The 16,207-nt window shown below is 44.3% G+C and overlaps 1 protein-coding gene across 1 annotated transcript; it reads left to right on the top strand.

The window, feature by feature from the left end:
• The first annotated feature begins 8,795 nt into the window (after positions 1-8,795).
• Positions 8,796-13,449, top strand: LOC123104573 (pectin acetylesterase 5). The gene is made up of 12 exons (XM_044526450.1): positions 8,796-9,096; positions 9,271-9,353; positions 9,825-9,954; positions 10,538-10,617; positions 10,694-10,783; positions 11,303-11,427; positions 11,962-12,022; positions 12,089-12,139; positions 12,264-12,341; positions 12,421-12,526; positions 12,646-12,791; positions 13,174-13,449. Exons 1-12 carry the CDS (start codon positions 8,871-8,873, stop codon positions 13,294-13,296), a joined length of 1,299 nt encoding a protein of 432 aa, XP_044382385.1. The 5' UTR covers positions 8,796-8,870; the 3' UTR covers positions 13,297-13,449.
• Positions 13,450-16,207: the final 2,758 nt, after the last annotated feature.

Genomic DNA, 16,207 nt, shown 5'->3' with positions numbered 1-16,207 from the left:
AGCACAAGACTTGATTAATTGCTCTTTAACTGTCTTCTCCGGATCCTCCTCTGGCGGTAGGGTGAAATTTGCCTTCAACTCAGTCCAAAGATCTTCTTTCTGCATATCATTAACATAAGACACCTCAGCGTCTTCATCCTTAGCAGGCTTATACCATTGCTGGATGCTGATCGGGATCCTGTCCCTAACAAGAACCCCGCACTGAGCAGAAAATGCCTTCCTTGTCCGGATGGGTTCAATCGGTTCGCCGTCGGGCGCGATTTCTATGATCTCAAACTTTTCATCCGAGCTCAACTTTTTCTTCGGGCCTCGTCTCCTTCCCGAAGTTGTGCTCGATCCGGAGGGCTAGAAATTATAAGGAAGAAAGACGACAGTAATTAATATGTGTACATATACCGAAACAATGGATGCATCAATTAACTAGTCAGCACGGGCTTAACTAATATATATATACCTGGCCGGACTCGGTTCGGTGACCGGAGCAGTCAGCACGGTCTCCTTCGTCTTGTACCTCCGTTGTGTCACTGAAGCCATCATGAACATAGTCCTCCTCTTGTACCGGCATTAATGGGTCGAAGCCACCATCATAAACATAGCCCTCTTCTTCATCTAGCTGATCAACGGTGTCGAGGAGAAATGACGCAACATCATCACTTGATCCGTTTGCGATTATGTCCCCCAACATTGCTTCTGTTTCTTCGTCTCGGGAGTGCTCCATAGTTTCTGCAAATATTTACAACATGTCAATTATTATTCAAACATGGTACAGATGGATATATATATATATATATATATATATATATATATATATATATATATATTAGTGGCAAACGTAGAACTAGCTAGCTAATCACAATAAGGAATCATGTTAGTGGCCTCGACACAACGCTTCAAGGGTTTGGGGTGGCCTCGACGATAACGCTCTTTTAACTTGATAAATTTGGGTGGCCTCGAGAGAGTTAATTTGTCGGGTAGGGGCGCGGCGGGAGGGGGTAGGAGACCACAACATCGTTTTCTCTCTAGGATTTGGGTGTCCTCGAGAGTTTTGGTCGAGCGAGAGGGCCAAGGGGGGTGCTGCAGTTGTATAAGTTATCACGGTCGAGAGGGGGTATATATATATATCGACCGCCCCTCATGTCGAAGTTATCTAGAGGGGTTATATCTTCTTCTCCTTTTCTTTTTCTTCTTCTCCCTCGAGAAAGGAAAATAATTAAGGAAAAGGAAGAAAGAGAAAAAGGAAGAAGGAAGAAGAAAAAGAAAAAAACGAGGAGAAGAAGAAAGGAATAGAGAAAGAAGAAAATAGAATTTCTTCTTTCTCCTTTATTCCTTTCTTCTTCTCCTCTTCTTTTTCTTCTTTTTTCCTCTTCTTATTTATTTCTCCTCTTCTTCCTCTCCTCTTTTTCTCCTTTCTTCCTCTTCTTATTTTCCTTTTTCCTCTCATTCTTTTAGTATTGCTTGTTCTGAACAATAAATACACATATGAACAATAAATACATATATGAACAAAAACATGCTCTGAACAATTTTTGAACATTACATACACATAGCCACATACATACACATATACATTATATATATATATGAACAAAAAATTAAACTAATAAAAATGAAAAAACAGAGCCGCATATATATATAGCCACATACATACACATATATATACATTGAACAAAAAAATTAAACTAATAAAAATGAAAAAAAAACAGAGCCGGTGCGGCGCGGCGGCTCACAGCGGTGGCGGCGCGCGGGGGCGACGGCGACGGGGCAGGGGCTCGGGGCGCGGCGCACGGGGGCGGGCGACGGCGACGGGGCAGCCTGGCGGCGACGACGGCGGGCGCGGGCTCGGGGAGGACAGCGTGGGCTCGGGGAGGCCGGCGCGGGCTCGGGGAGGCCGGCGACGACGACGGGCGTGGGCGATGGCGACGGCGACGGCAGGGGGCGGCGGGCGGCGTCGGGGCAGCCTGGCGGCGTCGATGTGCTCGGCGTCGTCGGGGGGCAACTGGTGGCGATGAACTCTGCAAAACTGCGAAGTGCTACTTATATACAAGGAGCATTGGTCCCGGTTGGTGGGACAAACCGGGACTAGTGCACCCTTTAGTCCCGGTTGGTGCTACCAACCGGGACCAAAGGCCTCTTTTTCGGCAGCCCAAAGGGCGGGAAGCTGCGGCCTTTAGTCCCGGTTGGTGGCACCAACCGGGACCAATTCCCCCCTCTTTAGTCCCGGTTGGTGCCACCAACCGGGACCAAAGGCCCCTGTGCTGCCCGCATCGGGGCCAAAATTTAGTCCCACCTTGCTAGTTGAGAGGGGCGCGCAGTGGTTTATAAGCCCCGCTGCCGCACCCCTCTCGAGCTCCTATCTACTGCAGGCTTATGGGCCTACTTGCGACTGCTTTGCCTGATGGGCCTTCTGGGCCTACTGCGGGCCTGAATCCTGGCCCATAGTAGGGTTTCAAGTCGTATTCAGGCCGTGGGGCCCAACTGGGGGGCATTTTTTTTTTTTTCTTTACTTATTGTTGCTATTTTTATTTTTATTTTCTAGTTTTTTTGTTTTGTTTTGTGCATTATTTATTTTCTTTTGTTTTTTGCTTTATTTTTAATTCTTTTTGCTTTTAGTTTTAAGAAAATTATAAACTTTCCACTTTTTTGTTTTATTTTATTTCTACTTACAACAAAATACTTATTATTGCTATTTTTAATTATTACGAGGGCCGAACCATAAGACATTAAAGCATTTCAAATGAACTCTGAAAAAGTTGAAAGTTGGCATAGTATCATAAATTGACCCACACATAGCATGTGCATATACAAAACGGACAATGGTATCATACTCGTCAGTTACAAAGTTGGCACGGTATCATCATAATAGTTGCGGGAGAAAGTCTTCACTTTTTCTTCGCTTGTGTCATTTGCTTATTGCGCCGTAACCATGGATAATCTTCATCGTTTATCAGGATGCTGGAGTCAGCCTTGACTTTAAAGGGAGGAATTTCATGAAACTTTTCATAATCTTCAGACATGTCTGTCTTGTCCTCCACTCCCACGATGTCCCTTTTTCCTGAAAGAACTATGTGGCGCTTTGGCTCATCGTATGATGTATTCGCTTCCTTATCTTTTCTCTTTCTCGGTCTGGTAGACATGTCCTTCACATAGATAACCTGTGCCACATCATTGGCTAGGACGAACGGTTCGTCAGTGTACCCAAGATTTTTCTGATCCACTGTTGTCATTCCGTACTGTGGGTCTACCTGTACCCCGCCTCCTGACACATTGACCCATTTGCACTTAAACAAAGGGACCTTAAAATCATGTCCGTAGTCAAGTTCCCATATGTCCACTATGTAACCATAATATGTGTCATTTCCCCTCTCGGTTGTTGCATCAAAGCGGACACCGCTGTTTTCGTTGGTGCTCTTTTGATCTTGGTCAATCGTGTAAAATGTATTCCCATTTATCTCGTATCCTTTTCAAATCAATACAGTCAAAGATGGTCCCCTGGATAACAAGTACAGCTCATCACAAACAGTGTTGTCACCTCTGATACGTGCTTCCAACCAACTGCTGAAAGTCCTGATGTGTTCACATGTAATCCAGTCGTCGCACTACTCCGGGTGTTTGGAGCGCAGACTGTTCTTGTGTTCATTGACATACGGGGTCACCAAGGTAGAGTTATGTAGAACTGTGTAGTGTGCTTGAAACTAAGAATATCCGTCCCTGCATATTATTGAGTCCCTTCCAAGCGTGCCTTTTCCAGTCAGTCTTCCCTCATACCGCGATTTAGGGAGACCTATCTTCTTAAGGCCAGGAATGAAGTCAACACAAAACCCGATGACATACTCTGTTTGATGGCCCATGGAGATGCTTCCTTCTGGCCTAGCGCGGTTACGGACATATTTCTTTAGGACTCCCATGAACCTCTCAAAGGGGTACATATTGTGTAGAAATACGGGGCCCAGAATGACAATCTCGTCAACTAGATGAACTAGGACATGCATCATGATATTGAAGAAGGATGGTGGGAACACCAGCTCGAAACTGACAAGACATTGCACCACATCACTCCTTAGCCTTGGTATGATTTCTGGATCGATCACCTTCTGAGATATTGCATTGAGGAAATTACATAGCTTCACAGTGGCTAATCGGACGTTTTCCGGTAGAAGCCCCCTCAATGCAACCGGAAGCAGTTGCGTCATAATCACGTGGCAGTCATGAGACTTTAGGTTCTGAAACTTTTTCTCTGCCATATTTATTATTCCTTTTATATTCGACGAGAAGCCAGTCGGGACCTTCATACTAAGCAGGCATTCAAAGAAGATTTCCTTCTCTTCTTTGGTAAGAGCATAGCTGGCAGGACCTTCATACTGCTTTGGAGGCATGCCGTCTTTTTCGTGCAAACATTGCAGGTCCTCCCGTGCCTCAGCTGTATCTTTTGTCTTCCATACACGCCCAAGAAGCCTAGCAGGTTCACGCAAAGGTTCTTCGTCACGTGCATCACGTCGATCGAAGAGCGGACCTCTAGGTCTTTCCAGTAGGGTAGGTCCCAAAATATAGATTTCTTCTTCCACATGGGTGCGTGTCCCCCAGCGTCACTCGGAACAGCTAGTCCGCCGGGACCCTTTCCAAATATTACGTGTAAATCATTGACCATAGCAAGTACGTGATCACCGGTACGCATGGCGGGCTTCTTCCGGTGATCTGCCTCGCCTTTGAAATGCTTGCCTTTCTTTCGACATTGATGGTTGGTCGGAAGAAATCGACGATGGCCCAGGTACACATTCTTCCTGCAGCTTGCCAGGTATATACTATCGGTGTCAAGTAAACAGTGCGTGCATGCGTGGTATCCCTTGTTTGTCTGTCCTGAAAGGTTACTGAGAGCGGGCCAATCGTTGATGGTCACGAACAGCAACGCCTTTAGGTTAAATTCCTCCTGTTTGTGCTCATCCCACGTACGTACACCGTTTCTATTCCACAGCTCTAAAAGTTCTTCAACTGATGGCCTTAGGTACACATCAATGTCATTGCCGGGTTGCTTAGGGCCTTGGGTGAGAACTGGCATCATAATGAACTTCCGCTTCATGCACATCCAAGGAGGAAGGTTATACATACATAGAGTGACGGGCCAGGTGGTGTGATTGCTGCTCTGCTCCCCGAAAGGATTAATGCCATCCGCGCTTAAAGCAAACCATACGTTCCTTGGCTCACTTGCAAACTCATCCCAGTACTTTCTCTCGATTTTTCTCCACTGCGACCCGTCAGCGGGTGCTCTCAACTTCCCATCTTTCTTATGGTCCTCACTGTGCCATCGCATCAACTTGGCATGCTTTCCGTTTCTGAACAGACGTTTCAACCGTGGTATTATAGGAGCATACCACATCACCTTCGCAGGAACCCTCTTCCTGGGGGGCTCGCCGTCAACATCACCAGGGTCATCTCGTCTGATCTTATACCGTAATGCACCGCATACCGGGCATGCGTTCAGATCCTTGTACGCACCGCGGTAGAGGATGCAGTCATTAGGGCATGCATGTATCTTCTGCACCTCCAATCCTAGAGGGCATACGACCTTCTTTGCTGCGTATGTACTGTCGGGCAGTTCGTTATCCTTTGGAAGCTTCTTCTTCAATATTTTAAGTAGCTTCTCAAATCCTTTGTCAGGCACATCATTCTCTGCCTTCCACTGCAGCAATTCCAGTACGGTACCCAGCTTTGTGTTGCCATCTTCGCAATTGGGGTACAACCCTTTTTTGTGGTCCTCTAGCATGCGATCGAACTTCAGCTTCTCCTTTTGACTTTCGCATTGCGTCCTTGCATCGATCATGACCCGGCGGAGATCATCATCATCGGGCACATCGTCTGGTTCCTCTTGATCTTCAGCAGCTTCGCCCGTTGCAGCATCATCATACACATCGTCTGGTTCCTCTTGATCTTCAGGAGCATCACCGTATTCAGGGGGCACATAGTTGTCATCGTACTCTTCTTCTTCGCCATCTTCCATCATAACCCCTATTTCTCCGTGCCTCGTCCAAACATTATAGTGTGGCATGAAACCCTTGTAAAGCAGGTGGGTGTGGAGGATTTTCCGGTCAGAGTAAGACTTCGTATTCCCACATACAGGGCATGGAAAACACATAAAACCATTCTGCTTGTTTGCCTCAGCCACTTCGAGAAAATCATGCACGCCCTTAATGTACTCGGAGGTGTGTCTTGAACCGTACATCCATTGCCGGTTCATCTGTGTGCATTATATAATTAAGTGACCAAATTAATAGAAGTTCATCATCACATTAAAACCAAAGTACATACATAGTTCTCATCTAACAACATAAAGCTCTGCAGAGCATCTAAATTAATTAAACCATACACTGAAACTATGTAAAACATTTCAATGCGAAAACAAATGCGATCATAATCGCAACCAATGTAACAACTGATTCAACGGCATAATGATACCAAGCCTCGGTATGAATGGCATATTTTCTAATCTTTCTAATCTTCAAGCGCATTGCATCCATCTTGATCTTGTGATCATCGACGACATCCGCAACATGCAACTCCAATATCATGTTCTCCTCCTCAATTTTTCTAATTTTTTCCTTCAACAAATTGTTTTCTTCTTCAACTAAATTTAACCTCTCGACAATAGGGTCGGTTGGAATTTCCGGTTCAACAACCTCCTAGATAAATAAAATCTATGTCACGTTGGTCAGCATAATTGTCATAAACAATAAATGAACCAATAGTTATGAAAAGATAATATATACCACATCTGAATCATAGACAGGACGAGGGCCGACGGGGGCGGATACCAAAACCATCGCACTATATAAGATGCAATAATAAAAGTAAGAAAATTATACAAGTATCTATATAAACATACAAGTAAGAGTTTTTTTCCTTTTAGAAAGAAGATAAGAACAAGAGGCTCACCACGGTGGTGCCGGCGACGCGGGCGATCGACGGCGGTGAAGACGGGGACGGGACGTGACAGACCGCTAAACCTAGACAAATATTGAGAAAAATGGAGTTTGGAGGTGGAGCTTGGAGAGGAGAAAGCTTAAGTAGTGTGGCTCGGGCATTCCATCGAACACCTCCTGTGCATAGGAGGTGAGCTAGAGCAACACAAAGCTCTCTCCTCGCCGGCCACGAAAAACAGAGCAGTGAGAGTGCTCTGCTCGCGGGGTATATATAGGCAATTAATTGGTCCCGGTTCGTGGCATGAACCGGGACCAATAATGGTGGGCCAGGAGCAAGGCACATTGGTCCCGGTTCGTCCTGCCAACCGGGACCAAAAGGTCCAGACGAACCGGGACCAATGGCCCACGTGGCCCGGCCGGCCCCCGGGCTCAAGAACCGGGTCCAATGCCCCCATTGGTCCCGGTTCTGGATTGAACCGGGACTAATGGGCTGGACCGGCCTGGATCATTGCCCCCTTTTCTACTAGTGGACCACCATGAATGCACATGTGCCTTTTATGGCAGTATCGAACTACCTAAGAGCATCCATTGCATGGTTGTTGCATCACATGGTGGTGTGATATGTCAGTTTAATGGTGCCCCTATTTAACCGTGGGAAGAGAGATGAAATAGGATCGAAATAACATATCCTTCATACCTAAGGCACATCAAGGGGTAGAGCTTAATCGTTTGTAGGTCCAGATCGGAAGACATCACATAGATAACATACTCAACTACCAGGCATCACATAGAGATTACTTTTTGATGCTATTTTGTACCCACAACATCCTAGCATTTGGAAGCACCGGGATTTATAACTACTGAATACTTCAACAAGTTCGTACCGTACTGTGTAGCTGACCATACTATTACTAAGGCCTCCTTCGGTTCACAGGGGAATGCCGTAGGAATATGAAAGATACAGGATGTGAGATGGCATCTATCTCAAATCCTATGAATACTATATGTATCTCAAATCATGTGAACACAAGGAATCAACAATTCATAAATGGGAAGATATGGATATCTTCAACCTGAATTAATCATGATCTATTGCAGATTGTAATTGACTCTGATGATAGCATACATCGTTGTATTCCGGTTTTCAAGGATTAGTCCATGAGCAAGGTAATACACAACAAAGAATTGTAAGTTTGATTTCGAAAAATGTTGCTATAAATAGTATGTCTCAAATGTGCACGCTTGTTTCAAGTATCTCTACACTCGCTCGCTCTTCGGGTACCTCACCCTCCCCTCGCTATGAGAAGTGCGTAGAGGCCTTTTCCCTCTTGCTGTTTCATTTGAAAAACACCGCTAGCAGTTTTAAAATGGTCCTGTTCCAACTTCTTACCGAAACCGAGCCAGACCACTCTCAACAAAACATTTGCCAAGCTTGGCTATCTCATTTCCATTTCCCATGAATCGAATCGACGCTATTAAAACTCGCTTTAAACGTTTCCGAACCCATTGCTTGTTATCAAAATTAAATTATCGACCGTTTTGGAAAGCGTTTAGTTTTTGCCACGAAATTAATTAATGGACATACTCCCTCTGTCCTTTAAAAAGTGTACTTTCAATTTTATTGGAAGGTCAAACTTTTTTATGTTTGACTGTGTGTATACAATAATACATCAACATTTATGTTATCAAATTAGTAGCATTAGATTCATGATAAAATATATTTTCATCATATACTTATTTGGTTTTATAAACAATTATATATTTTTGCACAAACTTGGTCAAACTTTGAGATGGTTTGATTCTACAACAAAGTTGGAAGTATACTCTTTAAAGAACAGAGGGAGTAAATCATTTAGTAGGATTTCTTAGTAAAATCTCAGTTCTACCACAGTATCGGCCACTCCCCTGTTTTTCCAAGTCGATTTGACGCGATCGGATCCAGCAGCCTCCGGCCGCCCCATGCCGCCGTCCCCCGCCGCGTCCGCCCCGGCGAGCCGCCACCTGCGCCTCTGGTGGCGCCGCCGCGGCCGGGCCGGCGCCGTCGCGGCCACCTTCGCCGCCGCGCTGCTCGCCGCGGCCCTTCTCCTCTCGCTCTCCTACTTCGCCTCCCTGCCCCTTGCGCCCTCCTCCTCCTCCGCCCTCGTCGGCCTCACCCTCCTCCGCCGCGCCGAGGAGAAGGGCGCTCGTGAGTCCCCTTCTCTCAGCTCCTCTCCCCCCCTTCTGTTTCCATTGGGTGCAGTACACTTCGGTTACTGCAACGCTGCTTGCTAGAGCTAGTCTGCTGGTGCTTGTCGTGCTTGACTGAATTTTTTCAGGGTTTGAGTGTGATTTCTGAAATTTCGTGCTTTGGATGATGCAGTGTGCTTGGACGGGAGCGCGCCGGGGTACCATCTGCAGAGAGGGTCGGGGAGTGGGTCTCAGAGCTGGCTCATCCACTTGGAGGTATGCAGATTATCATTGCCAAATTTTGATACAGAACCATGAGTTTCTTCGAAGCTTGGCGTTGATCAGTGCTCAGCTTAGCTTGGACAATGACTTGTTTGGATTGGTAGTCCCTGAAGAAGTTGTTTCATGTCTGAACAGTGAGAGGAGTGTTCAGATTAGGACAGTGTTGAAAACAAATAGGCACTATTTGGATATCTTGAAAGCATATTGTCGGGTACATACATCATTAGTATATAGTGATGTGACTTTCGTGTGGATAACGACACCACAAGGTTATTCATCTATAGTGAAACATAATGCTATGGCTGGTAGCCAGAGGGACCCTGACTTGCTAATTTGATGCACTCAACTGTCCATTACTAGTTTGCACAGTAGTTTATGATGTTTGTGGTTGTTTGTTTGTTGCCATTGGTTGTCCCACGGTAATGCTTTCATGTTCTTAGATTCTCTATGTTGTATGAGCGTCAGGGTGGAGGCTGGTGCCGAAATTTGAAATCATGCGCTTCACGTCAGAAATCGATGCTGGGTTCTTCCCATTACATGGAACGTCAGGTTGAATTTGCTGGGATGTTGAGCGATGATGAAGATCAGAATCCAGGTAACTATGTTTCATCTTATATATAGATGAAAGGATCAAAGGCCTAACCCCATTTTTGAACTAAAGCTAAAGATTTGCTCTTTAAAGTTACATTTTATTGATGTGCAATGTCGCTAATCTTTTATGACCAAATTAATCAAAAGTTCAACCATTAGTTCAATCTTAAAGTAGTATTTGCAGCACCAAGTCCTCATTGAGTTTTTCCATCAGTTCTTGAATTGTTATCTTGCAGCAGCAGATCATATTTCACTGATCAGTTTTTGACAAAAATAAAATATTTAACCATCATGTTTGTACCTAGCAGTGTGTTCGTTTATATCATTTGTATTGGGATGTTAAGTTATAATTGCTCTGTTTTAGTAGTATACGAGTTATACATTTGAGCTGATGATCTCTGTTTCATTTCATATTATTCTCATTGTCCATTTGCGCTGATGGGACCTTATGGAATTTCTCACCAAAAATATTAAACTCCTTATGCCATATAATTCACTAGTAAAGTTGCCATCTTAAAGTATTGCAACACTCTTTTCAGTTACCTATAATTCTGAGGTTCTCATTTAACATATGTTTCAATGTGCAGATTTTCACAACTGGAATAAAGTGAAGATAAGGTATTGCGATGGGGCATCATTTTCTGGGAACGTCAAAGACGAGTTTCAGGTCTTCTTTGCCTATTTCCAACAGATGCTGATTAATCACTCAGAAGGTATTCTGAGAATTTTGTTATTCTTTGCAGAATGGCACAAAATTCTTTTTCCGAGGCCAGCGTATCTGGGAAGCAGTTATGGATGAACTTCTACTGAAGGGGCTCAGACATGCTAAACAGGTCATTCTTGCAAGCACAGCCCTTCCCTATGATTTTCATGTAGACACATGATTCAAATGTATGAATCAATCATACATCTTAAAGATGTAAATCTGTTCTTGCTCTTTGGTTAACTGGATAAAAGTATGGAAGGTTGTATCGATCTGGTTATTATTTTGGTTACCAGTTGATATTATTGTACTGAAATGATGCTTAGATGTTTCTGAGAAATACAATTAGGAGTGATTTGTGGCACTGATAAATAAATAGCATGGATCCACTAGATGTCAATGACAGTAATATTGCTTTACTTTCGTTTTTACGAACTTTATCTGTTCAGTCTTTATGACTGTTAGTGAACTATTGTAGGATTATTTCAATATCTTGACCGGTCCTTTTTCTTACTACATCCTATGTACTTGCATGTTTACAAAATGACTGGATATGATCTTATAGACGCATTACTTTGTCTTTGCCCATTCAAGCATTTTGACTACTGTAGTGATGGTGTGATGCTGATATGCTATTTCCAGCCTTCAGGCTTTTCTAACAGGGTGCTCTGCTGGTGGGTTAGCCACTTACATTCACTGTGATGGTTTTCGGGCACTGCTGCCAAAAGATTCTAGGGTTAAGTGTCTTGCGGATGGTGGTTTTTTCCTTGATGTGTATGTTTTCAGATCACCTTTGACTGCTTTGGATGTTTCTTGAAAAGACTTACTTGTATACTATTTGCAACCCCCAGCCTTTATTTTGATGTCAGTTTTTCACATACATGAATGGAATTATTGATCGGTGTCCTCTTTAATACTCAACACTACATGCATCTCCAAACGTTAAAACAAAAGTTTGAGCATAAAGACTTTGAGATCTTAAGCTAACGTACTACAAAAATAAAACTGAGAGAATATTTTGTGTACCTAATTCTTAAATCATTAGATGAATCATCCCTGGATTAACCAGAGGTGGTGCATAGGACCCATTTCTGACGTATACTAGTTCATTTTGAGACATTGTGCATCAGCAAGCAGAAATATTGCATGTATTCGTCAGTTAACTCTTTTTGTAAGTCAGGAGTGAGAAAGCGTCTATATCCTTGTGATGATAATCCTTTTATGCCACTAAGGACTGTATGGAGCAAAAATTGTGCCGTTGCCCTCAGATTCTATCTACTCGTGTATGTTTTTTTCCCACCATTACAGAGAGGACATTTCCAAGCAAAGGACCTTGCGGGCTTTCTACAGTGACATTGTCGGTCTTCAGGTCCTTTTCTCCTCAAAGAATATTCATTTCCAATTCAAAAGTTCTTTCCTAAATGCATAGTTTCAGGATCTCAAGAGGAAGTTTTTGCACTGCAGCTCAAGCATGGAACCGGGCCAGGTTAGTCTCTGCGTTCCTGACAAATGACATTGCAACCATCCGTCACATTTCTAACATTACTGTTGCAGCCCTGCTACCGTGGAAGTTATGTTATGCTAAACACTGCCTTCATATTGTATGCCAGTGCTTCTTTCCTCGTGAAATTGTTAAAGACATCAGGACACCAGTATTTGTTCTTAATCCAGCATATGATGCCTGGCAGGTATGGTCATCTGTTCCATGAGAAATATTCTATTGTTGTGTTGAATTGTCAATATGCAACATAGTAAGGTTTGTTTCAGGTACAACACGTGTTGGCACCAGAAGCATCGGATCCCCAACATTCATGGCAAGATTGTAGGTTGGATATTAGCAAGTGCAGTCCTGACCAACTTGAAATACTCCAAGGTTGATTCACCTTGCATCTTCTGACAAACAGAATGTACCTTACATTTTACATTACAATTAATCACCTGTGTTTCATGGTCTGCTTACATGTTTTCCTACGTCAAATAAAATCTTTGCAGGTTTTAGGGAAGAGCTCCATGACGCGATGAGAGAAATCAAGCAGAAAAAGGACTGGGGTATTTTCATTGACTCCTGCTTTATACACTGTCAGACGTTGAACTCTGTGACTTGGCACTCTCCATCTTCTCCTAGAGTCAACAACAAGGTATCACTTCTATCCTTTAGAGATTAGAAAACGCAACAGACGAAAAGTAAACATTATATTCATGTCAAGTTGGCAAAGTATATGTTATCCTGTGTTGAACAATTAATTATGTTGACCATAATCTGGCAGTGTTTTAGAGATCGGCGGTCTGGGTTTAATGAGAACTCACGGTGTGTAGGGAAAAAAAACCCGAACGTCTTCATTTTTACACCAGCTCTTGATATGCCCACATGTTGTAGACTACATGCCTGAACCTAGCTTACATTTTCTCTGCATAGAGTGCTTATCAAACCGATTGTGACAGTGGTGATATTCGAGTTATCTCAGTCTTCAGTCATGCAAATTTACCTCTGGAACGTTAATCATTCTGGTGAATACGCAGACCATGGCAGAAGCGGTTGGAGACTGGTTCTTTGACAGGAGAGAGGTGAAGGAACTAGATTGCGAATATCCGTGCAACCCAACGTGCCACAACTTGGTTTTTTCCAAGCCCTTCAAGGGATAAATTTACGATTCTTTTTTCTTTTCTTTTTATCTTTTCACTGTGATGTATCACCTAGCAGTTGTAAAAATAGCAAATTATACATATGAATATATCTGGACCGCAGGTAACTGTTACCAACTTTTCAGAAAACAATATGGAGACCATGGTTTCATATTGGCAAAATGCCCAAATTGTGCATATGAATATATGTTGTCTATTTTTTTTATGTTTTCTGTATAGTTTTTAGTTGGATTATATCTCCAGTGGACTTTTCGCAGTCATAGGAGCAATTTCAGGGTGAAACTGAGAGGACTCAGAAGCTGATTTTGGTGAATTCATTCCAGAGGAGCCGCATCGTGTACGGTAAACCTTTAAAATTTCAGAGTTTAATGATCTAGTACTCACCTTAAAACTGCAGTCTCTAAATTGCTTCTCCCTTGTGGGCCCCACTCATTAGTGGGATACCCTTTTCTCTTCTTCTCCTCCACCTTCTCCCTGGCCCCTTCATTGAGGGGCGGCGGGATGCTGACGACCATACATGAATGCCCATGTGCTCCTTATGGCAGTATCGAACTACATGAAAGCATCTATCTTGGGTCACATGGTGTTATGAGATGTCAGTACAATGGCGCCCCTATTTAAGCATGAGAAGAGAGGTGGAATAGGAACAAAATTTCACAAAGAGGCCATCCTTCATACCTAAGGCCGATCAATGGGGTACAGTTTAATCGTTGGTAGATTCAAATAAGAACACATAACATACACAAGTATTGGACACTGATAAGATTACTTTTGTGATGCTATTTTTGAACCCACGGACATCCTTGGATTTGGAAGCATCGGGATTATAACCACCGATGGTGCCTATGAGGTTGTAGTTGTACCCCGGTGGACAGTCGACAAGACTATTACTAAGGTCATTTGATTAAAATGATAGGAATATCATAGGACTAGGAAAGTTACCTGAAGTGAAATGTCATGTATTTTAAATCCAATGAGTACTAGAATGGATGGTTAGGAAAAAAATTGTCATTTGGTTCACATGATAGGATTTTTTTCCACTAGGACATGCCGATGTTTTTCTCCCTTTGAATTACAAAGGATATGAACAAGATTATATTTCTGCAAACCAGAGGGACTAAAATTGTTTTTCTACATCCTATCTCGTAGAGTTCGTACAAAGTTTGTGTAAACCAAAGGAGGCCTAAGTTTATCTCCATCACGGGACATGTTCCAACTTCAAAATACCGTGTTTTTATCATTTGCGCCTTAGATATTACTAGCACTAGTCGATTACAACAGTCCTTGGCATCAGATGTCAAACAAAAATCAATTAGGACAACGGGTCAGCAATGATGGCATTGCCTTACAGGCGTGTAATGCTCGATCCGAAGAAACCGACCATGTTTCACTCCTGCATCAGTAACAGAATAATCAGATACACCTTTCAGTTCGTCTCGAAGGGCAATGATTTGAGGGAGTTGGTTTCTTATAGTTTTGAACTTTTAAAGGTGTCGGTGACAAATGAGTGGTATTTCCGGGACTATTTGTCATGAATTTGAAATAATTGGTCAAATAAACTTCAGTCCAAGCTCATCACTTTCCGGTTCAAGCGATCGGACCTAGCCTTGTGACACCTTATATTTTGATACGGAGGTAGTATCTCCCTAGCTACAAATTTACTTTGCCATTGCATTTGAGCAATCAAAGAACTAGCGAAAGACAAACGAGTGTTGTGTCTTAATTATGTACTTCGATACATATTATTGTTAGATGTGTATAGTCCCTTTACGGTATATCCCGTTGTATAAGGGGTTTTCTGCACTTTGACACACATGTATATGTAATGGCCTTTGGTCCACAGAGTAAACTAGTTGCTCATTTATCCAACATGGTATCAGACGCTAGGTTAGCCTCTCTCCCTCGCACGATGCAACTCCGTGCTCGTACCTAGTTTGCCTCGTCCCCAGCCGCCGCCGGCCATCTCTCTGGCTGTCGCCGTCGTTCCCAGCCAGTCCTGGCCTGGCTGTCCCCGGCCCGTCTGGCTGCCTGGCTGGCCCTCGGCCGGGCTGAAGCCGCCGCCCCAGCTGGTTCTCGCCCACGGCAAGAGCCACGCGCAGCTCGCCCAGCCGGCCCCGTCCCGGATCCGTCTCATCTTCACCCGGCTGCCGTCGCCCCTAGTCCGGCCGGCCCACGGACCATCGGCCGCCGCCGCCCCCGGGATCGTCTGTTCCACCGGCTGCCGCCGCCCCCTGGTGACTGCCCCAGGTCCGGTCTTCTTCCTTGATTGCCCCCTGGTTCGGGTCTCCTCCCTCGAGCGCCCCAGCCACGAGCGGGCCTCCTCCCTCGAGCGCCCCTGCCGCGAGCGGACCAGGCCTCCCCCTTCTCGCTCCCGATTTGGTGAGGCTCTGCTCGATCCCGATCCAGTTTCTGATCGGTTGACCAAAAAAGAGAGAGAGAAACAGCAGGAGAGATATCTCAGTATGTCGTCTTCGGGCTATGTGGTTGTTCCTTGCTGCTCAGTGATATTCGATGGCACCAACTATGCTGAGTTTGTAGGCTTTATGCGTATCCATATGCACGGTCTTCTGCTGTGGGGCGTTCTCTCTGGTGAGGTACCCTGTCCGCCCTGCCCTGTCGCTCCGGTGGCTCCTGTTCCACCAATTCCGCCGGTGCTTGCTGCTGATGCTTCTCAGGCTGATAGGGATGCAGCCAAGGCCCTTGATGATGCTGCAGTTGATGCTTATGATCAACAGGTATCTGCATACTCTAATGCTCTCTCTGTTTACCGGGATGATTTGTCTGCTTACACTCAGTGGTGCAATGATGATGCTTGCGCTGCTGCTGTTCTCACTATGAGTGTCCTCCCTCAGTTTGCTTCGGAGTTCATGGGCCTCAGCACTGTTGCAGCGATGTGGTCTTATCTTTGTCA

Source organism: Triticum aestivum, chromosome 1B (genome assembly GCF_018294505.1).
Source record: "Triticum aestivum cultivar Chinese Spring chromosome 1B, IWGSC CS RefSeq v2.1, whole genome shotgun sequence".
NCBI classification, from domain to species: domain Eukaryota; kingdom Viridiplantae; phylum Streptophyta; class Magnoliopsida; order Poales; family Poaceae; genus Triticum; species Triticum aestivum.
The sequence above is the reverse complement of the archived record's forward strand: the minus strand, read 5'-3'. Positions and strand labels throughout refer to the sequence as shown.

Coding starts and splice junctions, on each gene's coding strand:
- LOC123104573 (XM_044526450.1), top strand. CDS start 8,871: ATGCCGCCGTCCCCCGCCGCGTCCGCCCCGGCGAGCCGCCACCTGCGC. Junction 12,342..12,420: donor CAGCATATGATGCCTGGCAG/GTATGGTCATCT, acceptor GGTTTGTTTCAG/GTACAACACGTGTTGGCACC. Junction 12,792..13,173: donor CTCCTAGAGTCAACAACAAG/GTATCACTTCTA, acceptor GTGAATACGCAG/ACCATGGCAGAAGCGGTTGG.